We start from the raw sequence: 25261 nt of genomic DNA on the forward strand, positions 1-25261 counted from the left end.
ACAAAACCACTTCAGCACATCCTCTTTATATTTACTGTACATTGTGTGCAGTCAAATATCAGAAACTGAGCTACGTTTTTTTGCATGGCTTTTGCAGGTTTTACTATATAAACTATTTGATCCGAGCCAAATTCCCTCATCTGCTTACATGCGCCTCCCCTTTATCAAGGTTTTTTTGTACTTTCTTTATTAACCTGGTCTCAGAACATTTCGTATTATTCCATACGTAAATCGAGGCACTCGATTTGGTGTGGTATATTATGTTTGGTGTGGTTACATAACACAGATTGTGACTAAAACCAAAAGCAGGGTGGGTTTTTTTTTTCGCCGATCAAGCAAGGAGTTTTTGCATGGAGGTCAATGAGAGTGTCGATTTTGGTCAACAACAAGAATGTATGGCCTATTTGCTACTTATTTGATCAAATAGAAGTTTCGTTGTGCTTACGTTTTTATCGGTGTACTGATATACAGTAAGTAGGACACGTGACATCCCAGCATTTTTGGGAAAAATCGCGGTGCAGTCCTGCCTCTCCCATCTCCTCATTGATTTATAGAAGCAGGTACCCACGTGCCCTCTCCTCATTGGTTTTACCCACGTGGGTGACTGAAAGACGAACGAGGTCAGTGGCGGTAATGCAAAAGTTGCCAATCGCAATATAAAGTCCGGAGAAGAAAAAGCCTGGGAGGAGAGAGGACGGTCGATCGTTTTATGTGTAGATTTGTCGGTGTAGAGAATCTTGTGCATTTCAGGTAAAGTAACAACTCAATGTTTATATCACAGAACAAATTAGCTAGCAACAGCAAGTTAGCAGGTGCAACCTAGCTAGCTAAATTGCCATACATGTGTAATGCTTTTCGACCTGTCCCCAAATTAATGTAATTGGTTCAAAGTTTGTTTTGATATTTTAACCTGCGTGTCGTGATCGCGTTTGGTGTGGGGGGACAAAATACATGTATGCACGATGGCGCAGCAGCCGGTTTGGGATCCGTGTTTGCAATCTCCAAATATTACCACCAGAGAGCAGCAACGAGCCATTCAAATCTGAAGTTCACGAGAAAATGAAGTCAGATGTCAACATCTCGTTCGACGCAAACTTCCCACCGGGCGGGGGAACCTATGTGAAGTAGCCACAATAAGGATTAGCCACAATAGTGGAATTTACGGTCGACTTCAAAATAAAAGTGATGGAAATGGCTACAAATAGTTACCATCGTGTCATTTGGACGAGATAATCCTAAACAAATTTGGAACGTTATATAAATTCAACAAAAGACAATAGTTACTTTTGAAAATGTTATTTGACAATATTTAGAATTGCACTGGGTGTATTAGACTTCAGAATTGCATTGGGGGCATACTTATTCCACTATACAGCCTTACCTATGGATTGTTGATCAATTAAATTTGTATTTATTTGTATTTTATTTCACCTTTATTTAACCAGGTAGGAAAGTTGAACAAGTTCTCATTTACAATTACGACCTGGCCAAGATAAAGCAAAGCAGTCCGACACATACAACAACACAGAGTTATACATGAAGTAAAACAGTCAATAATACAATAGAAAAATAAGTCTATATACGATGTGAGGTGAGATAAGGGAGGTAAAGGCAGAAAAAAAGCCATGGTGGCGAAGTAAATACAATATAGAAAGTAAAACACTGGAATGGTAGATTTGCAGTGGAAGAATGTGCAAAGTAGAAATAGAAATAATGCGGTGCAAAGGAGCTAAATAAATAAATACAGTAGGGGAAGAGGTAGTTGTTTGGGCTAAATTATAGATGGGCTATGTACAGGTGCAGTGATCTGTGAGCTGCTCTGACAGCTGGTGCTTAAAGCTAGTGGGGGAGATAAGTGATTTCAGTTTCAGAGATTTTTGTAGTTCGTTCCAGTCATTGGCAGCAGAGAACTGGAAGGAGAGGCGGCCAAAGGAGGAATTGGTTTTGGGGGTGACCTGAGAGATATACCTGCAGGAGCACGTGCTACAGGTGGGTGCTGCTATAGTGACCAGCGAGCTGAGATAAGGGGGGACTTTACCTAGCAGGGTCTTGTAGATGACCTGGAGCCAGTGGGTTTGGCGACGAGTATGAAGCGAGGGCCAGCCAACGAGAGCGTACAGGTCGCAGTGGTGGGTAGTATATGGGGCTTTGGTGACAAAACGGATGGCACTGTGATAGACTGCATCCAATTTGAGTAGGGTATTGGAGGCTAATTTGTAGATGACATCGCCGAAGTCGAGGATCAGTAGGATGGTCAGTTTTACGAGGGTATGTTTAGCAGCATGAGTGAAGGATGCTTTGTTGCGAAATAGGAAGCCAATTCTAGATTTAACTTTGGATTGGAGATGTTTGATGTGAGTCTGGAAGGAGAGTTTACAGTCTAACCAGACACCTAGGTATTTGTAGTTGTCCACATAAGTCAGAACCGTCCAGAGTAGTGATGCTGAAATGGGGTATCAGTGAACTCCGTGACACCCACAGAACACAACTGTGAAGAATTTACACCAATATTTGCATCGTAGCTCAAAGTGCAGGACTCTGAAAGCACTGTGAAGTTTTGTTTTAGTTTATTAATTCTACCATTTAAAAAAAAACAAAAACAAGCACACATCTTGAAAAGCCATACATACACATGAGTAAATTCATCGAGGATATCACACAATAAAGTCTGGGACTTATTTCCATTGTGGTCCTCTTGAGACAATATGTCTAGGCAAGATCGAGCACGGTTGAACACAGTTTGACAGCGAGATAATAAAACATAAAAACAAAGAGGAAAATCTATTTCATCATTGCAGTTACATCATAGGGTACATGCATATGAGCACAGCAGACATCCAACCGTTTAAAAAAAAAAACGTTTATTTTTAAAGCTACCCAGAGAGGACGTTGTTTTTGTGGGCAGAGGCAACTCATTCCACTCTGATGCTCCAGTATACAAGAAAGTACCATTCCCAGCATTACGCCTGAACCTGTAGAAGCGCACATTAGCAACACCTGATCTGGGGCTGTGATTGTGTGCATCCCTAATATGGGGAAAGTAATCAGTTAGATATCTGGGTGCAGAACCATAAGTACTCCTGTAAACCAAATCTAATCTGAAACACCCTAGCCTCAACAGGCAGCCAGTTGAGTTCCTGAAAGTAGCTCCTGCCTATGTGAGTACGTAGACGTACCTTCAATACCCTGATCGTACCCTGATCAGCTTATTCTGGGCTATCTGGAGTAGAGGTAGATTTTTTATTTATTTTTTCAACGCCGATACCGATTTATTGGAGGACCAAAAAAAGCTGATACGATTTATTGGAGGACCAAAAAAAGCCGATACGATTTATTGGAGGACCAAAAAAAGCCGATACGATTTATTGGAGGACCAAAAAAAGCCGATACCGATTAATCGGCCTATTATTTTTATTTTTTTGTAATGACAATTACAACAATACTGAATAAACACACATACCTTTGACTATTGGATGTTCTTATAGGCACTATAGTATTGCCAGTGTAACAGTATAGCTTCCGTCCCTCTCCTCGCCCCTACCTGGGCTCGAACCAGGAATACATCGACAACAGCCACCCTCGAAGCATCGTTGCCCATCACTCCACAAAAGCCGCGGCCCTTGCAGAGCAAGGGGAACAACTACTCCAAGTCCCAGAGCGAGTGACATTTGAAACGCTATTAGCGCGCACCTCGCTAACTAGCTAGCCATTTCACATCGGTTACACCAGCCTAATCTCGGGAGTTGATAGGCTTGAAGTCATAAACAGCTCAATGCTTGAAGCATTGCGAAGAGCTGCTGGCAAATGCACGAAAGTGCTGTTTGGATGAATGCTTACGAGCCTGCTGGTGCCTACCACCGCTCAGACTGTTCTATCAAATCAGACTTAATTATAACATAACACACAGAAATATGATCCTTAGGTCATTAATATGGGGCGGCAGGGTAGCCTAGTGGTTCAAGCGTTGGACTAGTAACCAAAAGGTTGCAAGTTCATATCCCCGAGCTGACAAGTTACAAATCTGTCGTTCTGCCCCTGAACTGGCAGTTAACCCACTGTAGGCCTTCATTGAAATTAAGAATTTGTTCTTAACTGACTTGCCTAGTTAAATAAAGGTTAAAAAAAAATACATTTTTAAATATGGTCAAGTCCGGAAACTATAATTTCAAAAATAAAACGTTTATTCTTTCAGTGAAATACGGAACCGTTCTGTATTTTATCTAACGGGTGGCATCCATAAGTCTAAATATTCCTGTTACATTGCACAACCTTCAATGTTATGTCATAATTACGTAAAACTCTGGCAAATTAGTTAGCAACGAGCCATGCGGCCCAAACTGCTGCATATACCCTGACTCTGTTGCACAGAACGCAAGAGAAGTGACACAAATTCCCTAGTTAAAAGAAATTCATGTTAGCAGGCAATGTTAACTAAATATGCAGGTTTAAAAATATATACTTGTGTATTGATTTTAAGAAAGGCGTTGATGTTTATGGTTAGGTACACATTGGTGCAACGACAGTGCTTTTTTTGCGACTGCGCTTGTGATAAGGGAATTTATATGTTTACGGTAATGATTAAAGAATTCCACCCTGAAACAACTATTTTATTATTAGTTTATGTAACATGTATAATGAATAATTAAAGTGCTAAACGTAAGTCCAATAAGTTTCAGTAGAGACAAGTGAGGGAGAGAAATGTGTGTGTGTGTGTGTGACTACGAAAATACAGAGAACAATTAAACTGTGTATGACCTGACCTGAGAAACTTGGAGTCCCATCAAGGTCCCTCTAAACTGCCAGCTTGGTAGTGATAAACAGTGGTGAGAACTATGGGGAAGGATACATCCCAACTACTGTTTGTGTGTAGGTATGTGCGTAAGTAGGGAGGGAGTGAGTTATAAAATGACATGTTCTTTGTATTTTGACTTTAGAACGTTCTCGTGAATAAACCTTACAGACCTTTTGAATAATTTGAGTCTTTGCCTAATTATTATTAAACACAGGGTCTTACAAGCCTCGGGAATTAGTCAAAGCTTTAATACGTGTTCGTTATTATCATTGGGATTAAATTCTTGTGACAGCTTGTTAAATGACCTGTTTGGCGAAGTAGGCAATAATTTCTCATTGAATCATTAACAGGCACCGCATCGATTATATGCAACGCAGGACAAACTAGATAAACTAGTAATATCATCACCGATGTGTAGTTAACTAGTGATTATGTTAAGATTGATTGTTTTTTATAAGATACGTTTAATGCTAGCTAGAACCTTACCTTGGCTCCTTGCTGCACTCGCATAACAGGTAGTCAGCCTGCCATGCAGTCTCCTCGTGGAGTGCAATGTAATCGGCCATGATCGGTGTCCAAAAATACAGATTGTTATGAAAACTTGAAATCGGCCCTAATTAATTGGGCATTCCGATTAATCGGTCGACTTCTAATCTGGAGCTTCCCCTTCAGAAGCTTAGATAAGCCCCCAAACGAGGAAGTACTAGCGTAGTCAAAATGGCATTGAATGAGGGCAGTGGCTAGCACGCTCATGGAGTCCTTATCAAGCAGATTGGACTTTCTAGCCAAAATGTTAATCCTGGCTTTAACCTTTCCTAGCACTTTAGTGGCCATGCTCACACCTCCTAAGCTTCCATCAAGGATGCATCCCAGGTAGCTAAGAGGTTTTTGTAATGAGCCACATTAAGCTTACCAGTCAACCTACTATGGGTATTGGGCATTCATACTGCACTGTACAGCCTAACCTATGGATTGTGGATCAATAAAATTGGGTATCAGTCTACTGTGACACCCACAGAACAAGTGTGAAGAGTTTGAACAAATATTAGTGTCGTAAGGCTGTACAGTGGCTTCAGAGTCCCGCAATAAGACCTACAACACTTTGTTTAAACTCTTCAGTTGTTTTCTGTGTGTGAGTAGACTGATACCCTATTTAATTTTTCCACAGTCCACAGGTAAGGCTGTACAGTGAAATATGAATGTCCAATACGGGTGACAGGTAAGCTTAATTAATGTGGCTGATTTCAGTGGTTTCAGAGTCCTGCAATAAGAGCTACAACACTAATATTTGTTTAAACTCTTCACAGTTGTCTTCTGTGGGTGTCACTGAGTAGACTGACACCTATAGATTGTGGATGAAGCAAATGGGGTAAGGCTGTACAGTGCAATAGGCTGACTGGGAAGCGTATTTCCTACAGTCAAAGTTCCACAATAAGAGCTATGATGCTAATATACTAAACAAGCATATAAACGCAACGCGTAAAGTATTGGTCCCATGTTCCATGAGCTGAAATAAGAGCCCAGAAATTTTCCACACACACAAAAAGCTTATTTCTCTCAAATTTTGTGCACAAATTTGTTTACATTCCTGTCAGTGAGCATTTCTCCTTTGCCAAGATAATCCATCCACCTGACAGGTGTGGCATATCAAGAAGCTGATTAAACAGCATGATCATTACACAGGTGCACCTTCTACTGTGGACAATAAAAGGCCACTCTAAGATGTCTCCAGTAGTGAGAGAGCATGCAATTGGTTTGCTGACTGCAGGAATGTCCACCAGAGCTGTTGCCAGATAATTTCATGTTCATTTCTTATAGTAAGCACCGTTTTATAGAATTTGGCAGTACATCCAACTGGCCTCACAACTGCAGCCCAGGACCTCCACATCTGGCTTCTTCACCTGCGGGATCATCTGAGACCAGTCACCCGGACAGCTGATGAAACTGAGGAGTATTTCTGTCTGTAATAAAGCCCTTTTGTGTGGAAAAACTAATTCTGATTGGCTGGGCCTGACTCCCAAGTGCCTAAGCCAACCCATGCCCACCCATGGCTGTGTCCCTGCCCAGTCACTTGAAATCTATAGATTAGCCCCTAATTCATTTACTTCAATTGACAGATTTCCTTTAAAGGATCTGTAACTCAGTAAATCATTGAAATTGTTGCATGTTGCATTTATTTTTGTAAAGTATATATGTGTAAACACTTTACAGTTGTGTTCTGTGGGTGTCACTGAGTAGACTGATACCCCATTTCTGTAATCCATAATCCATAGGTAAGGCTGTACAATGAAATAAATATTCCCCCAATGCAATTCTGAAGTGTAATACATCCACGGTGCAATTTCAACAGATAAAAAAATATATGTTTTTCCATCAATTTATAACTCATTATTGTATTTTGAATTCATATATCAAATATCTAACCTTGTTTAACATGATTTATTCCAAATATGACATGATTCCGCTATTTTTAAACATTTGCATTCATTTCAGTGAGGGACTTTTATTTAGAAGGCGAGCCGTAAATTCCAATATTGTGGCTAGCTTCACATAGGTGGGCAGAGAGGCATGGGATAGCGAATCGGACCCAGGATAGCTAGCTAGAATCGATAAAGATGGCGACAGCGAGAGACACCGAAGATACAATTATTATCGCTAATAAAAATAAGACATATTTATTCAGATAGGTGCAGAAAGGATACCTTTATAACAAAAATTAATTCGCTCATACGGTTGCATTTTGTTTTTAACTTAAAGTCCCGACTGCGCAAGCGATTTGTTTTCAGAGGAGCTCCACAGTTCTATGTCAAGTTAGCCGTGTTGGCTAGTTAGCCTGATTGGATCTCAGTCGCTTATGGATTTCTAGGATCAGGACGAATGTCGTTTGACTGAAAATCGACTTTACGCGGGATTGAATTAGCTACAAATTGTTCATGAACCGATTGGACAACATCGTTTATTTTACGTTGGGAACATAGCCATTCCGCTGGCCCGGTGACACGGAGAGTGTCGAGTCGGAGTGCCTGACCGTCATGTATTTTTTAACTGGCTGGCCCCGGAGGCTACTTTGTCCACTGAAAAGTGAAGAGGAACCGTTTCATATTCAGCCCAACTCACAGAGGTTTTACTTCGCTGTGTTGTCAGAGACTCAACTAAGCATCTGGTTTAGTCGGGTAAGCAACGACTTAATCGCCGATGAGCTGGGTAACCGCTACCTAGCAGTTGTTAGCCAGTAGCTAGCAAGCTAAGTTTTGTCTGTGCACACTGGTTGCCTCGTCACCGACTTTTATTATGGCATGGCATATTTAGCTAGCTAATTGTCATGGCTATCATTACATACAGGGACTTGGAAGAATGTTAGTTAGCTGACGTTTAGTAGCTGGCGCAACAAGCATCAGCTGTTTGGCAAAAGTACTAGCTAGCTAAGCTAACGTTGCACAAATCATGTACTCAGTCCAGTATTATATTAAAGTATGTAACGTTACCAAACTAACGTTACGTTGGCTAGCAGTCGCTAGATAAGTACATTGCCAATAACTCAAAAGGTTGAGATTTGCCATAATATTTAATACATTCATGTAGTTTAATGAGGATTATGTAAGGGTGATATTTAATGAACTCGCTACTGTCCAAAGTATTTAGCTATGTCGACTTTTGTAAGAGCTGCAAATCAGAGCTATAATTTGGTGTACCTAATTCAGCATTAAAAGCCATGTTTATTTTACTCCCCTTAACACCCTACCATAGCTCTGGTGCAAATTCCTTTACCGTCACTGGGTGCCCCATGAAACTATTTTGAGTCGAAGGAGATCATTGTTATGTATTTAGCTATAACAATGTGTAAATTAGAGTTCCAGTGAATTTGAATACCTCCATGTGCGTCATTCTTTTCCCCCATTCCTCTCCTATCATCATGCTACTACAAATATCGCAATATCCGATATAATCGTTTTACGTTGTTAATGACTAAATCATTCCAGACTGTGCGATATCTGTGCATATTTACGATATTATAGTCGCATTTTCGTTAAATAATTTTAGTATGGGAAAGTAATGATTAGTTAATGATTTTAGACTTAATTTTCAATATTGTTGCCGCTTGACTGATAAAACTGCGTAGTTTTGATTTCTAAAGCTTAAATATAATAATCATGCACATCACAATCTATCTTCTAGCACTTCACAGTATACCGTCAATGTCAACATCTGCAAATAGTTATGTCAGCCCAGGTGTAAAATTAGCTCTGCCTCCGTGACTAGGCTGCACAAGAGTGTAAAAGCAAGAGTGCTGCAAATATATCAGCTGTAAAATAGAATTGGATGGTTCTGCATTACATCATTCGTATATAGTGTAAATCTAGGCCAGTATTTATTTCCCTGTCTTTACAGGAAGTATCCTGTTGAGCTTCCCAGTTTTTCTTATTTTCTCCAGTGGCCTGAACATAAACTGTGAGAAACGGTAGAGAATGGACAGGATGTCCAGGAAGGGTCCACACAGGACGGGAATGTGGGTGCTGCGATAACCCTAACTTAGTGGCTGGTACAGGCCCCCCTTGCCTTCTGTCTGCTCTGCATGCCTTTTAGTGTTTTAAAGCAGCCAGGCATGTCCAGTCCAAGACTCAAGGCCTCTTTGAAGGTCAGCCAGCCTGACTGAACTAGGCTCCAAATCACAGCTCTAGGGCTATCTGATCTATAAGTCATGTCAACCTCAACAGCTGGGCATGAACTGATCCCATAATGGATAGTATGTCAAAATAATAATAACGCTATCTACAGTTTAAAGCTCAGACCTGATAACTCCTGGGGGAAAGGGACTATCAGGTCTGAGCTTGGCACTTTCCTAGTCTCCAAGTTGGATTTCTGCCCCTGGCCCCATAAATGGAACACCTCTTGCACACCTCAGTACTAGTTTCCTTCCTCCTCCATGGGAGCAGTTTCCCTCCATGGTAAACTCTCCTACTGCCTGCTCCTCCTCTGTCCTCTTGCCAGTTCCTTCCCTCTCCTATCTCTCTGTTTATCAGCCATCTCCTATGACCCCCCCCCCCATGACTCCTCTAAAGCCCATGGCTCTAATCCCATCTCTCATCAGCTTGGCCTGTCTGGCCCAAGCAGAAATCCATGTATGGGAGCAGCTTAGTGATGTTGTCTTGCAGTCCCCCTGCCCTGCGCCTTGGATTTTGCACAGGCCAATATGTGTGGGAATTAACTTTGAAACTCTAGGAAAAGATGGGAGTGGTGGCGGTTGGCAGGCAGGACCCGGTTTGGGAAACCGTTTTCTAGACCTCTGGGACCTCTTCAATTACACTGACTTAGTAGAATGTGTTGTTATAAAGCATATTATATGGGAGGTTTTGTCTAAGTGGCCTTGGTGTTTGGTGTGCAATCACTCAATCGCAGTTTGGATTTTGAGAACAGTACTTGGTATCAGTTGACATAAAATGAAAAGACAGTTTAGCCTAAGGGCATTGGCTGAGTGAGGGTTGTTTATTGGTTCAGCAGAGGGAGGCTTTTTGAGGTTGATTGAGATGTTCTCTATCATGCAAGAATGCATCATTCCCTCAGTAAAGCGGGCAATGAGTGACCCTGGTATCCAATTGGATTAAATGGCTCAGGAATTCCTTTCATATTAGGCAGTATACAGTTAGCCAATTATTTTATTTTTTAGGTGTTGTGGATGGCAGTTTACTAACCCATTCCCCCTAAGTTTAAAGATGTCCTCCAGCAATTTTTGAACTACTACTGTTGAAAAGCGATATCCAAGTATAAAAACAGTAATGTACTCCCACTAAAGGGTAAAAAAAAAGGTTTTCAACAGGTTTTTATTTTAGTTTTTATTAGACTGCAAACTTTGGGGAGTAGGAAATTAAAGGAGTTGGTGATGGTGATTTGTGATGTCATCGGCCTCCCCTATTGCTTAAAGAGAATCTTCTGTACTTTTGTATACTTTTTAGCCAGTAGTTCTGAAAGTAGCACTCACGAGCCATACGTGGTCCCCGAAAATGGCATACTACGTCACATACCGCGTCATTTCTCTCTCTCGTTGATTGGGTTAAATGCGGAAGACACATTTCGGTTGAATGCATTCAGTTGTGCATCCCCTTCCCCCTCTCTCTCTGCTGTGTCCATTTGAGCTGTTGCACCCACCCTGCGACCTCATTGGAGAACGCAGGGTAGGCCTTTTGCTAGCTGTCACTCAAATGCGAGGGGCTGAAACTTATTGGCTAGAACTGGACATGCTAGAGGGCTGGCCCGCGTTGGGGGGAAATGTAGGGATAATGGCCTGGCACAGCTTCAAGAAAGCAATCTCTTCAAACTAGGGATTTCGTGGCTGGTTTGAGGTAAAACAGCAATTCTGCTCATAGATTATGCATACATGAACTAGACATTGACTAATCCAGCCCAAAGCAGGAGGTTTAAAAAAATACCGTATGTCTTTAAGGAGCACTAGAGGAACAATGAAGAACAAAAGATGAAAGCTGGAAAGGAGACTAGATTAGGACTTTTAAGTTTAACAAATGTCAATACCTATGCCTTTTCATCTGCCCGCTAGTTGAATATCCTCTTCCGTCATGTTATTCTCAGGACCTATCTGTGTGACTCCGATGGGAATAGGAATCCTCACTGCAGCAAGGTTATCTGAGACCTTTGTAATATGGCTACTGTATGAAAATGTCTGTTTGAAGTCAGGCCCTTGGGGTTATTCTAGCTAATTAGCATTAGTGCTAGGCTAGCTGGGTTTGCGCTTGACTGAATGAATTGGGTTGTGGGGGAGGTTTGGTTTAGAGTTACCCTTGTGCATTGTTACCCATCCCCCACATGCTAAGAGTCCCTCTGGGGCAGTTACAGTATAGGCTAACTACAGTCTAAAACATGTCAGACTTTCCATGCCAGACTGACCAGGTGAATCCAGGTGAAAACTATGATCCCTTATTGATGTCACTTGTTAAATCCACTACAATCAGTGTAGATGAAGGGAAGGAGACAGGTTAGATAATGATTTTTTTTTAAAAGTCTTGAGACAACTGAGATATGGATTGTGCATGTGTGCCATTGAGGGTGAATGGTCAAGAGAAAATATTTAAGTGCCTATGAACGAGGTGTGGTGGTGGTGGTAGTAGTAGGTGCCAGGCGCACTGGTTTGAGTGGGTTGAACTGTAACGCTGCTGGGTTTTTCACGCTCAACAGTTTCCCGTGGGTACCCACCACCCAAAGGACATCCAGCCAACTTGACACCACTGTGGAAGGCATTGGAGTCAACATGGGCCAGCATCCTTGTGGAACGTTTTCGACACCTTGTACCCCAACGAATTGAGGCTGTTCTGAGCACAAAAATGAGAGAAACTCAGTTTCAGGAAGGTGTTCCTAATGTTTTGTTCACTCAGTGAATATCAGCCAGTAACCAGGATTCCATCGACCCTTTTTATTCAAGTGAAGTACCTTGGATAAAAAAATATAATTGATGGCCTGATGGAAAGAGAAAATGTGTCGGTTAACTTTCCACATGACGACAAAACAAAAAACGCTAGGCAAGCTGATCTTTTTGTGTCGGTAAAGTTATGCGAGAAATGTCTGTGGAAACGCTTTTATGTGCAAATATTGATATAATAACCATATCGAAGTAAACTTGGAGTCACACGATGACATGTTGTAAGACCCTCCCTCTACAACTCGGTGGAAAAGAATGCAGTTTATTAGGGTACAGATGAAATAAGTTATGAACTTCACAGGGTGGTGAAAGTGCAAGGTGATGAGCTTGATGCTCCTTTCCAATAAATATCGAGGGTCTCATTCTGGTGACACGATCATCTATGAATGGCTGCCGTTTGACAATCTCTCTCTTTTGTCCATGAATCTCATCGTGTATGTAGACTACAACCGAACTGTATCTGTGAGCTGTTTGCTTGAGCGTACTTGCCGATATCTGTGGGCACGCTCGCTATATAACACATTTTTGGTGGTGAGAGAACCACCAATGGAGTTGAAAATGTGATTGAAACCCATGTAACTTTTTTTATAATTTTTATTTTTTGGTACATGGGAGTTTAACTGCAAAATATATTTTTATGTGCACTACATATGTATGCACAGACTTAACTGCAACAAGTCAATTTCATGGGAACGCATATCTGGTGGGGGAAATGCGCATATTGTTTTTATGCAGATGTTAGAATATTTGCACGGAAATCTGTCGCCAATTGGAGGGAAACCTAGCTATTGTTATAGTAATTGTGTGTGACAGGCTGTCCAACCTAGTTGGCATTCACGTTGGCATTCCGTGTTGCTGAAGCGGCAACATAATCACAGCTATTTCTGACTGAAAAGTTTTGTTATCAAAATTCCTAATGTGTTTAGGAAAAATGTGTATGCATCTCATTCACATGATCAATAGGGCCTGACCTATAGCATATATCATAATTACATCAATAATTTGGTTCTTACAAACTCTTAACACCGTAATGCGTGACAGCTAAATGGAAGCAGAGGACGTGATAAACTTGACTAAAATTTGACTAGTTGTGGAAAAATACTGGACATTAAGATAAAGAAGGTAAGGCTAAAGCGCTGCATGCATATTATGTGTACCAAACAGGTGCTGTTTGGTCACAGTATATTTTCTGACAGTATACAGTATATTCTGACGGTATACAGTTACAGTATATTTTCGGTTGGACCTGTGTAAACAACACTAAATAAATTATAAACATTTATTACAGCAACCACTAAAAATAGTCGCATATATTTGTGAATGCAATTGCCTAAATGGAGCAGTTTATTATTTATGCTATTTATTCAAGGGTCAATTTATCTTATTTTAAATATAAAATGCTTGATTGCATTTTCAAGTCATGAATGACTCGTATGCTGTGTGATGACATGAACTAATTGTTGATTGATACAAAGCCTATATAAATATTGAAATACAGGCCTAAGTAAGTAGACAGGATGCAATTTTAGGCCTATGGCTAGATGGTGGTTAAACAAGGCTGCTATGCTAAGCCTACTAATGACATTACTTATTATTATGATGATCATAACAGTAATAATAACAATAAGGATTAAAAATCAGACAATTTGTTAGTGTAAACAACACTAAATAAATTATAATATCGGAGAGCCTGTTTTAAAGAGAACATGTGTAAAGCCTTTATTACAGCATAGAAAATATTACAGCCACATTTGTGACCTCATGAGGACTGCCACAGGAAAGGAAGACCGAGTTACCTCTGCTGCAGAGGATAAGTTCATTAGCGATACCAGCCTCAGAAATTGCAGCCCAAATAAATGCTTCACAGAGTTCAAGTAACAGACTCATCTCAACATCAACTGTTCAGAGGAGACTGCATGAATCAGGCCTTCATGGTTGAATTGCTGCAAATAAACCACTACTAAAGGACACCAATAAGAAGAGACGTGCTTGGGCCAAGAAACATGAGCAATAGACTGGTGGAAATCTGTCCTTTGGTCTGATGAGTCCAAACGTGACATTTTTGGTTCCAACTGCTGTGTCTTTGTGACGCGGAGTAGGTGAACGGATTATCTCCGCATGTGGTTCCCACCGTGAAGCGTGGGGGTGCTTTGCTGGTGACACTGTCTGATTTATTTAGAGTTCAAGGCACTTAACCAGCATGGCTACCACAGCATTCTGCAGCGATATTCCATCTGGTTTGCGCTTAGTGCTATTATTTGTTTTTCAACAGGACAATGACTCAAAACACACCTCCAGGTTGTGTAAGCAGTATTTGACCAAGGAGAGTGATTGAGTGCTGCATCAGATGATCTGGCCTCCACAATCACCTGACCTCAACCCATTTGGGATGATTTGTACTGCAGAGTGAAGGAAAAGCAGCTAACAAGTGCTCAGCATATGTGGGAACTCCTTCAAGACTGTTGGAAAAGCATTACTCATGGTTGAGATAATGCCAAGCGTGTGCAAAGCTGTCAAGGCAAAGGGTGGCTACTTAGAAGATTCTAAAATCTATTTTGATTTAACACCTTTTTTTTGTTTGTTGCTTACTACATGATTCCATATGTTTTATTTCACAGTTTTGATGTCTTCACTATTATTCACAAACTTCTGACTGGTACTGTATATATGGATGATTTATAAAGCCAGGCACATTTAACAGTTAGGCCATTGATTATAGACCTAATTAAGTTGCGGTTTCCTTTCACTTTTCTTAGACAATTACAGCAAGTGCTATTTTTCGTCGCTTAACTATTATTGCCGTTCTATCAACACACTTGTCAAACACTGACGCAGCGGTCTAAGGCACTGCATCTCAGTGCTAGAGGCGTCACTACAGACCTTGGTTCGATTCCAGGCTGTATCACAACCAGCCGTGATTGGGAGTCCGATAGGGTGGCGCACTATTTGCCTAGCGTCGTTAGGGTTGGCCCGGGGTAGGCCGTCATTGTAAATAAGAATTTGCTCTTAAATGACTTGCCTGCTTGAATAAACCCGTCACTCCCGTTCTACAAGTAATTACTTTGGCACAATAGGCATCAAGTTACTTACAGATAATGTTTTGTAAATCATGTATCATTTTCACTGAACACAATCAGTCAATGTACAGTAGGCCCTAGATGTTTCGATTGCTGAACTTAGAGGCATGCCCCAAAATAACAATTATAATATTACAGTTAATCAAAACGCTCGTAATCCCCGTTCAACAACTCTAAATCGCTTAGACATGCGCTCCAAAGGGATAACATGATATACAGTGCCTTCGGAATGTATTCATTCCCCTTGACCTTTTTCCCATTTTGTTATATTCCAGCCTTATTCTAAAATGGATTAAATAAAAACAATTCCTCAGCAATCTATGACAAAGCGAAAAAAACGTTTTTTAGAAATGTTTACAAATGTATTAAAATAAGCTAATACCTTTATGTATGTATTATTGACTACCTGGCCCGATGACTCCTTGCTGTCCCCAGTCCACCTGGCTGTGCTGCTGCTCCAACTGTTCTGCCTGCGGCTATGGAAACCTGACCTGTTCAACGGACGTACTACCTGTCCCAGACCTGCTGTTTTCAACTCTCTAGAGACAGCAGGAGCGGTAGAGATACTCTGAATGATCGGTTATGAAAAGCCAACTGACATTTACTCCTGAGGTGCTGACTAATGCACCCTCGTTAACCAGTGTGATTATTATTATTTGACCCTGCTGGTCATCTATAAACATTTGAACATCTTGGCCATGTTCTGTTATAATTTCCACCCAGCACAGCCAGAAGAGGACTGGCCACCCCTCATAGCCTGGTTTCTCTCTAGGTTTCTTTCTAGGTTCTGGCCTTTCTAGGGAGTTTTTCCTAGCCACCGTGCTTCTACACCTGCATTGCTTACTGTTTGGGGTTTTAGGCTGGGTTTCTGTACAGCACTTTGTGACATCAGCTGATGTAAGAAGGGCTTTATAAATACGTTTGATTTATGTAAATAAGTATTCAGACCCTTTTCTATGAGACTCGAAATTGAGCTCAGGTGCATCCTGTTTCCATTGATCATCTGTCAGATGTTTCTACAACTTGATTTGAATTCACTTGTGGTAAATTCAATTGATTGGGCGTGATTTGGAAAGGCACACACCTGTCTACATCAGTTCCCATTGTTGACAGTGCGTGTCAGAGAAAAAAACTAAGTCATGAGGTTGAAGGAATTGTCCGTAGATTGTTTCGAGCCACAGATCTGGGGAAGGGTACCAAAATATTTCTGCAGCATTGAAGGACCCCCAAAACACAGTGGCCTCCCTATCTCTTAAATGGAAGATGTTTGGAACAACCAAGACTCTTCCTAGAGCTGAGCGCCCGGCCAAACAGAGCAATCGCGGGAGAAGGGCCTTGGTTAGGGAGATGGTCACTCTGACAGAGCTCCAGAGTTCCTATGTGGAGTTGGGAGAACCTTCCAGAAGGACAACCATCTCTGCAGCATTCCACCAATCAGGCATTTATGGTAGAGGGGCCCGATGGAAGCCCCTCAGTAAAAGAGTCATGAAAGCCAACTTGGAGTTTGCCAAAAGGCACCTAAAGATTGTGAGAAACATAAATAAGATTCTCAAAGTTGAATTCTTTGGCCTGAATGCGTCACGTCTGGAGAACCTGGTACCATCCCTATGGTGAAGAATAGCGGTGGCAGCCTGCTGTGGGGAGGTTTTTCTGCAGCAGGGACTGGGAGACTAGTCAACATCGAGGCAAAGATGAACGGCGCAAAGTACAGAGATCATTGATGAAAACCTGCTCCAGAGCACTCAGGCCCTCAGACGGGGGCGAAGGTTCACCTTCTAACAGGACCATGACCCTAAGCACACAGCCAAGACAACACAGAAGTATCTTCGGGACAAGTCTCTGAATGTCCTTGAGTGGCCCAGCCAGAGCCCGGACTTGAACCTGATCGAACATCTCTGGAGAGACCTGAATATAGCTGTGCAACACTCCCAATCCAACCTGACAGAGCTTGAGAGGATCTGCAGAGAAGAATGGGAGGAACTCCCCAAATACAGGTGTGCCAAGCTTGTAGTGTTATACCCAAGATGACTCAATGCTGTAATCACTGCCAAAGGTGCTTCAACAAAGTACTGAGTAAAGGGTCTGAATTCTTATGTAAATGTGATATTTCAGTTTTTTTATTTGTAATACTTTTGCAAACATTTCTAAACCTGTGTTTTGCTTCATCATTATTTGATTTTGTGTGTAGATTGAGGTAAAAAAAATAAGTTTTAATCAATTATAGAATAAAGCTGTAACATAACAAAAAGTCAAGGAGTCTGAATACTTTCCGAGTCAAATCAAAGTTTATTTGAAACGTGCATTAGGTGAACAATAGGTATTTAAAGAAATAAAAACAGTGAAAAATAACGGTAGAGCGGCTACATACAGGCACTGGTTAGTCGGGCTGATTGAGGTAGTATGTGCATGTAGATATAGTTAAAGTGACTGCATGTGATGAACAGAGTAGCAGTAGTGTAAAAGAGGGGTTGGTGGGTGGTGGGGCACAATGCAGATAGCCCAGTTAGCCAATGTGCAGTGGCACAACAAAAATCTCATGATTAAAATTCCTCAAGCATACAAGTATTTTACACCATTTTAAAGATACAATTCTCATTAATCCAGCCACAGTGTCTGATTTCAAAAAGGCTTTACAGCGAAAGCACCACAAACAATTGTTAGGTCACCACCAAGTCAGAAAAACACAGCCATTTTTCCAGCCAAAGAGAGGAGCAGAAATATAGATGAAATGAATCACTAACCTTTGATCTTCATCAGATGACACTCATAGGACTTCATGTTACACAATACATGTGTTTTGTTCGATAAAGTTCATATTTATATCCAAAAATCTAATTTTACATTGGCGTGTTATGTTCAGTAGTTCTAAAACATGCAGTGATTTTGCAGAGAGCCACATCAATTCACAGAAATACTCATAATAAACATTGATAAAAGATACAACTATTATACATGGAACTTTAGATAAGCTTCTCAATGCAACCACTGTGTCAGATTTCAAAAAAACTTTACGGAAAAAGCACACCATGCAATAATCTGAGTACGGCGCTCAGAGCCCAAACCAGCCACAGAAGTATCCGCCATGTTGTGTAGTCAAAATTAGTCAGAAATAGCATTATAAATATTCACTTACCTTTGATCATCAGAATGCCCTCCCAGGAATCCCAGTTCCACATAAATGTTTGAGTTGCTCGATAATGTCTATTTATGTCCAAATAGCTACTTTTGTTAACACCAATCCAAAGTCATGAAGGAGCAGACTAGGAGCAGACGAAATGTCAAAGTTTCGTTAGTCCGTAGAAATATGTCAAACGATGTATTCAACCAATTTTTAGGATGTTTTTAACAAATCTTTAATAATGTTCCAACCGGACAATTCCTTTGTCTGTAGAAAAGCAATGGAACGGGAGCTAACTCTCTCATGACCGTGTGACCACGAGCCCGTGGCACTCTGCCAGACACCTGACTCAAAGAGCCCTTATGAGCCCCTTCTTTACAGTAGAACCCTTAAACAAATGTCTAAAGACTGTTGACATCTAGTGGAAGCCTTAGGAAGTGCAACATGACTATTATCCCACTGTATCTTCAATAGGGAATGAGTTGAAAAACGACCAACCCCAGATTTCCCACTTCCTGGTTGGATTTTTTTTCTCAGGTTTTTGCCTGCCATATGAGTTCTGTTATACTCACAGACATCATTCAAACAGTTTTAGAAACTTCAGTGTTTTCTATCCAAATATACTAATTATATACATATTCTAGCTTTAATGGCTGAGTAGCAGGCAGTTTACTCTGGACACCTTATTCATCCAAGCTACTCAATGCTGCCCTCCAGTCACCAAGAAGTTAAACCACTTCATGCCTAAAATGGCGCCGGAAGAAATGGCAGCAGTTTTACGGGTGCCCAACCAATTGTGCTATTATCTGTTATTTTTTTTGCTGTATTTGTAACTTATTTGGTACGTCATGTTTCTGCAACTGTATCTTACGGCAAAAAAAGAGCTTCTGGTTATCAGGACAGCGATCACTCACCTCGGATTAGACTTAAGATTTTTTTCTTCAACAAGCAGGATGCACAGGACATTCTCCGAACACCCGACAAGGACAACATCAGTTATTTGCATGAGGAAGAGACGCAGGTACCGAGGACTCAGAGCGGGATGCCTCGTGAGGATCCGCAGAAGGCGAGTGGGAAAGCTGCCGTTACCGGCATTAATCGCCAACGTGCAATCATTGGACAATAAATTAGATGAGGTACGATCACGAATATCCTACCAACGGGACATCAACTGTAAAATCTTATGTTTCAAGGAATCGTGGCTCAATGATGACATGGATATTCAGCTAGTGGGATATACGCTGCACCAGCAAGATAGACCAGCACACCAGTAAGACGAGGGGTGGTGGTCTGTGCATATTTGTAAACAGCTGGTGCACGAAATCTAAGGAAGTCTCTGGATTTTGCTCGCCTGAAGTAGCAGGCCACACTACTAAAATAAATTAATTGCAGGCCACACTACTTGCCTTGAGTTTTCAGCTATACTTTCTGTGGCTGTTTATTTACCACCACAGACAGATGCTGGCACTAAGACCACACTCAGTCAGCTGTATGTAGAAATAAGCAAACAGGAAACCACTCACCCCGAGTCGGCGTTCCTAGTGATCGGAGACTGTAATGCAGGGAAACTTAAATCAGTTCTAATTTATATCAACATGTTAAATGTGCAACCATAGGGGGAAAAAATTCTAGATCACCCGTACTCCACACACAGAGATGCGTCGTACAAAGCTCTCCCTCGCCATCCATTTGGTAAATCCGACCACAATTCTATCCTCTTGATTCCTGCTTACAAGCAAAAATTAAAGCAGGAATCACCAGTGACTCGGTCTATTAAAAAAAGTGGTCAGATGAAGCAGATGCTAAACTACAGGACTGTTTTGCTATCACAGACTATAACATGTTCTGTAACATGGCTTTGAGGAGTACACCACATCATTCACTGGCTTTATCAATTAGTGCATCGAGGACGTCGTCCCCACACTGACTATTACGTACATATCCCAACCAGAAACCATGGATTACAGGCAACATTCGCACTGCGCTAAAGGGTGGAGCTGACACTTTCAAGGTGCGGGACTCTAACCCGGAAGCTTATAAGAAATCCTGCTATGCCCTGCGACGAACCATCAAACAGGCAAAGCGCATCAATACAGGGCTAAGATTGAATCGTACTACACCGGCTCTGACGCTCGTTGATGTGGCAGAGCTTGCAATCTATTAGACTACAAAGAGAAGCACCGCTGCGAGCTGCCCAGTGACACGAGCCTACCAGACAAGCTAAATCACTTCTATGCTCGCTTCGAGGCAAGCAACACCGAGGTATGCATGAGAGCATCAGCTGTTCCGGACGACTGTGTGATCACGCTCTCCGTAGCCGACGTGAGTAAGACCTTTAAACAGGTCAACATACACAAGGCTGCAGGGCCAGACCGATTACCAGGACGTGTGCTCCGGGCATGTGCTGAACAACTGGCAGTTTTGTCATTTCAAGTCATCGTCTTTTGTTTGAAATGCTCCTGACAATGTTGAGTAACATTGACCTGATTACGCATAGAAGTAGAACTAGTCTACCTGGCCTGCGTGCAAATTAGGCCTATAAATGTTCCCTTTTGGGGATGTCTGATTTTAGTATTTCTGATTTGTCTTATCTCACCAGCACTAATGAGCTGAGGAGCTTCTCAAAGTAAGTTTTTCTTCACCTCAAACAGCAAGGTAACTAAGTCTGCTTTCAGAATCAATTGAGAATGATAATAGTTCCTCAAAGTATTAGAAAAATATTTCCAGCTCTGCCTTTCGATAACATCTCTGTAGTAAAGGGAAAAATGTACTGCTCTGATCCACTTCTTATCCCTTGTACAGATAGCCTAGGGTTGTGCCACTGATGCGGGAATTAGTTATGCAAGTTTGCAAGCACGAGTTTCGTGCTGACCCAGTTGATACGTTTCAAGTATCAACTATGCAATGTTCTTGTTTGTTTGCTTTATGTAGGCAATTTTTATATAGTTGGCAATAATGTACTTATTTTAGATATTGACAATGATTTTTGAGATACAAATACTATTATAATTGAAACTGTTACATGGAACCCAAACCTGTTGCACGCGTGCTCCATCGTGCATAAGTGTATTTTGTCCCCCCACACCAAACGCTATCACGACACGCAGGTTAAAATATCAAAACTAACTCTGAACCAATTATATTAATTTGGGGACAGGTTGAAAAGCATTACACATTGATGGGTATTTAGCTAGCTAGCTTGCACTTGCTAGCTAATTTGTCCTATTTAGCTAGCTTTCTGTTGCTAGCTAATTTGTCCTGGGATATAAACATTGAGTTGTTATTTTACCTGAAATGCACAGGGTCCTCTACGCCAATTATTCCACACATAAAACGGTCAACCGAATCATTTCTAGTCTTCTCTCCTCCTTCCAGGCCTTTTCTTCTCTTGACTTTATATTGCGATTGGCAACTTTCATATATTAGGTGCATTACCGCCACCGACCTCGTTTGTTTTTCAGTCACCCACGTGGGTATAACCAATGAGGAGATGGCACGTGGGTATCTGCTTCTATAAACCATTGAGGAGATGGGAGAGGCAGGACTTGCAGCGCGATCTGCGTCACAAATAGAACTGACTTCTATTTAGCCCTTGGCAACGCAGACGCTCGTTGGCGCTCAATAATTGAATAATATAGATTTCTACATTTATTTTGCAAGCGCGAGCGGTGTAGTCAGCCTGTTACACGAAAATGTGCATATGAAAATCATAACTGGCACGCAGATTGGTAGAAATGGTAAGATAAATTGGCACTCCACATGCAAAAGGTTGCCGACCGCTGGTGTAGCCTATTACCGGCAACTTCAGGAGCATAGGCAGAATCTGCGAAGGCCAGCAGCAGCTGGAGGAAGATGTTCTGGTTAGGCTTTCTTGATCTGTGGCTCCCTCTTGAGTCATTTGTGTGTCTTAATTATTTAACCAAACAGCATGTTTGAGCATCAGACAAGTTTTTAGTACATGTAGTTGATTTTTATTCAAACACATTGGGTGTGTCGTATAAAGAAAGGTCCTCACTGACAAATGTTTATTTTCAGCAAACTTAACATGTGTAGATATTTGTATGAACTTAACAAAATTCAACAACTGAGACAAACTGAACAAGTTCCACAGACATGTGACTAACAGAAATTTAATAATGTGTCCCTGAACAAAGGGGGGTCAAAAGTAACAGTCAGTATCTGTTGTGGCCACCAGCTTCATTAAGTACTGCAGTGCATCTCCCCCTCATAGACTGCACCAGATTTGCCTGTTCTTGTTGTGAGATGTTACCCCACTCTTCCACCAAGGCACCTGCAAGTTCCTGGACATTTCTGGGGTGGAATGGCCCTAGCCCTCACCCTCCGATCCAACAGGTCCCGCAGGTGTTATGATCGGATGTGCCGATCCTGTGCAGGTGTTACTCGTGGTCTGCCACTGCGAGGACGATCAGCTGTCCGTCCTGTCTCCCTGTAGCTCTGTCTAAGGCAATGTATTGCCCTGGCTGCATCTGCAGTCCTCATGCCTCCTTGCAGCATGCTTAAGGCATGTTCTTGCAGATGAGCAGGAACCCTGGGCATCTTTCTTTTGGTGTTTTTCCAGAGTCAGTAGAAAGGCCTCTTTTAGTGTCCTAAGTTTTCCTAACTGTGACCTTAATTGCCTACCGTCTGTAAACTGTTAGTGTCTTAACGACCGTTCCACAGGTGCATGTTCATTAATTGTTTATGGTTCATTGAACAAGCATGGGAAACTGGGTTTAAACCCTTTACAGTGAATATCTGTGAAGTTATTTGGATTTTTATTAATTATCTTTGAAAGTCCGTGTCCTGAAAAAGGGACCTTTTTTATTTTTTTTGTATGTTTTTGAAACAGTCAATTGATCGAAAGAAAAGACTTCTCTTGGTCAACCAATATTTGTTTTTGTCTGGGACAGCCCTAGTAAGGATAGTCTTGTCTCTTTTCTGCTCTGAAGCTTGTAGAATTGAACATCTGGTCCCTTTTATGGAAACACTGGTGTTGGCAGAGGCAGCTGATTGTGTGAGAATGGGATTACATGGTGCAGTGTGGTGCTGATGAATAGTCTCCTGTTGGGCCGAAGAGTACTTGTGACACACAGAGGGCGATAGGGTATTCTTCACATTACCGTCTCTGGTAAACACACACTCTTATCAAATAAAATAAAAGTTGATTTGTCACATGACCAGGATACAGAACTTGTAAGCATTATTTATATATATATATATGTGTGTGTGTGTGTGTGTGTGTGTGTGTGTGTGTGTGTGTGTAAAAAAAATATATATCTAGCTAAATAATTAACCATAATCCCAACTCATGACGTTACTACCCTGCATGGATCTACAGGTAACTAACTAACCAAGTAGGTTCAATGTTAGCTAGCTAGCTAACATTAGACTATAACTAGCAATGCAAGTGGCTCTGAGATATGGATAATATTACTGCACAGATCATGCATGTAACAATAGCTAGCGAGTCAGCCAACGTTAGGCTTGCTCGCTAACACTATGCTTTAACTTGCAATGAAAACGACTTTCTGACAAAATTAGAATGGTATAGTAACTGAATGTAGCTAGGTAGACTCCACCTGTATACATGGATGTGCGCTTCGCCCTCTGTCACGGATGTCATGGTTGACCTTAGTTTGAAGATGTAATCCGGAGACAGGTGTTCTCTTTTCGACACCCTCTGCATTTGCAATCAAACACCTGAATTTTCTCCATCTCCTTAGCTATCATATTCTCCTTCCACCGGGCATCTGAACTCATATCTCGGCATGTCCAGCCCATCCATTATCTCAGCCAATCATTGTTAGCAGGAAGGTTTCCCGCCTTTTTCCGTGGCTAAACCAACTAGGCTCATAATTTAACAATTTGATTCGTATTTACTGATGGAATACAAATTTGTTATTAAGGCACATGAAGGTTCACATGTTCTAGAAGGCATTAATGGGGAAAATGCTTTTTTTGATTTAAAAAAAAGGTTGTTTAAATTAGGGATGCACGATATATCGGTGAACATATCGGAATCGGCTGATAATAGCTAAACATGCCAACATCGGTATCGGCCGATGTCTATTTTAACGCAGATGTGCAAAACTGATGTCAAACCAGACCTCTTTTGAATCTTAATTCAGAACAGATATTTAAAGAACAACTGCCCCTAAAAATTAATTAATACCTTTGCCTATGTGGCATCAATATGAGTCACAAACATTTTATAGTTGAAGTTGGAAGTTTACATACACTTAGGTTGGGGTCATTAACTCTTTTTTTTTTCAACCACTCCACAAATTTCTTGTTAACAAACTATAGTTTTGGCAAGTCAGAACATCTACTTTGTGCATGACACAAGTCAGTTTTCCAACAATTGTTTACAGACAGATTATTTTACTTATAATTCACTATCACAATTCCAATGGGTCAGAAGTTTACATACACTCATTTGACTGTGCCTTTTTACACAGCTTGGAAAATGTCATGGCTTTAGAAGCTTTTGATAGGCTAATTGACATAATTTGAGTCAATTGGAGGTGTACCTTCAAACTCAGTGCCTCGTTGCTTGACATCATGGGAAAATCAAAGGAAATCACCCCCAATAAATTGTAGACCTCCACAAGTCTGGTTCATCCTTGGGAGCAATTTCCAAATGCCTGAAGGTACCACGTTCATCTGTACAAACAATAGTACGCAAGTAGAAACGGCATGGGACCACGCAGCCGCCATACCGCTCGGAAGGAGACATGTTCTGTGTTCTAGAGATTAACGTACTTTGGTGAGAAAAGTGCACATCAATCCCAGAACAACAGCAAAGGACCTTGTGAAGATGCTGGTGGAAACGGGTACAAAAGTATTTA

General features: G+C 41.3%; 1 protein-coding gene across 3 annotated transcripts in view; it reads left to right on the forward strand.

Annotated features, from left to right (window-relative positions):
• Positions 1 to 599: 599 nt before the first annotated feature.
• The window catches only part of LOC110523956 (guanine nucleotide exchange factor subunit RIC1), a 62588-nt gene continuing 37926 nt past the window's right edge, over positions 600 to 25261 (forward strand). For 2 of the 3 annotated variants that reach the window (XM_036977685.1, XM_036977686.1), the window contains exon 1: positions 7351 to 7965. In XM_036977685.1, the coding sequence (XP_036833580.1) occupies positions 7825 to 7965 (141 nt within the window). In that variant the 5' untranslated portion in view covers positions 7351 to 7824. Of the gene's footprint in view, positions 751 to 7350; positions 7966 to 25261 lie in introns of those variants that run through there. The other variant, XM_036977687.1, reaches the window with a different exon arrangement.

This window comes from Oncorhynchus mykiss, chromosome 5 (genome assembly GCF_013265735.2).
Source record: "Oncorhynchus mykiss isolate Arlee chromosome 5, USDA_OmykA_1.1, whole genome shotgun sequence".
Taxonomy (NCBI): domain Eukaryota; kingdom Metazoa; phylum Chordata; class Actinopteri; order Salmoniformes; family Salmonidae; genus Oncorhynchus; species Oncorhynchus mykiss.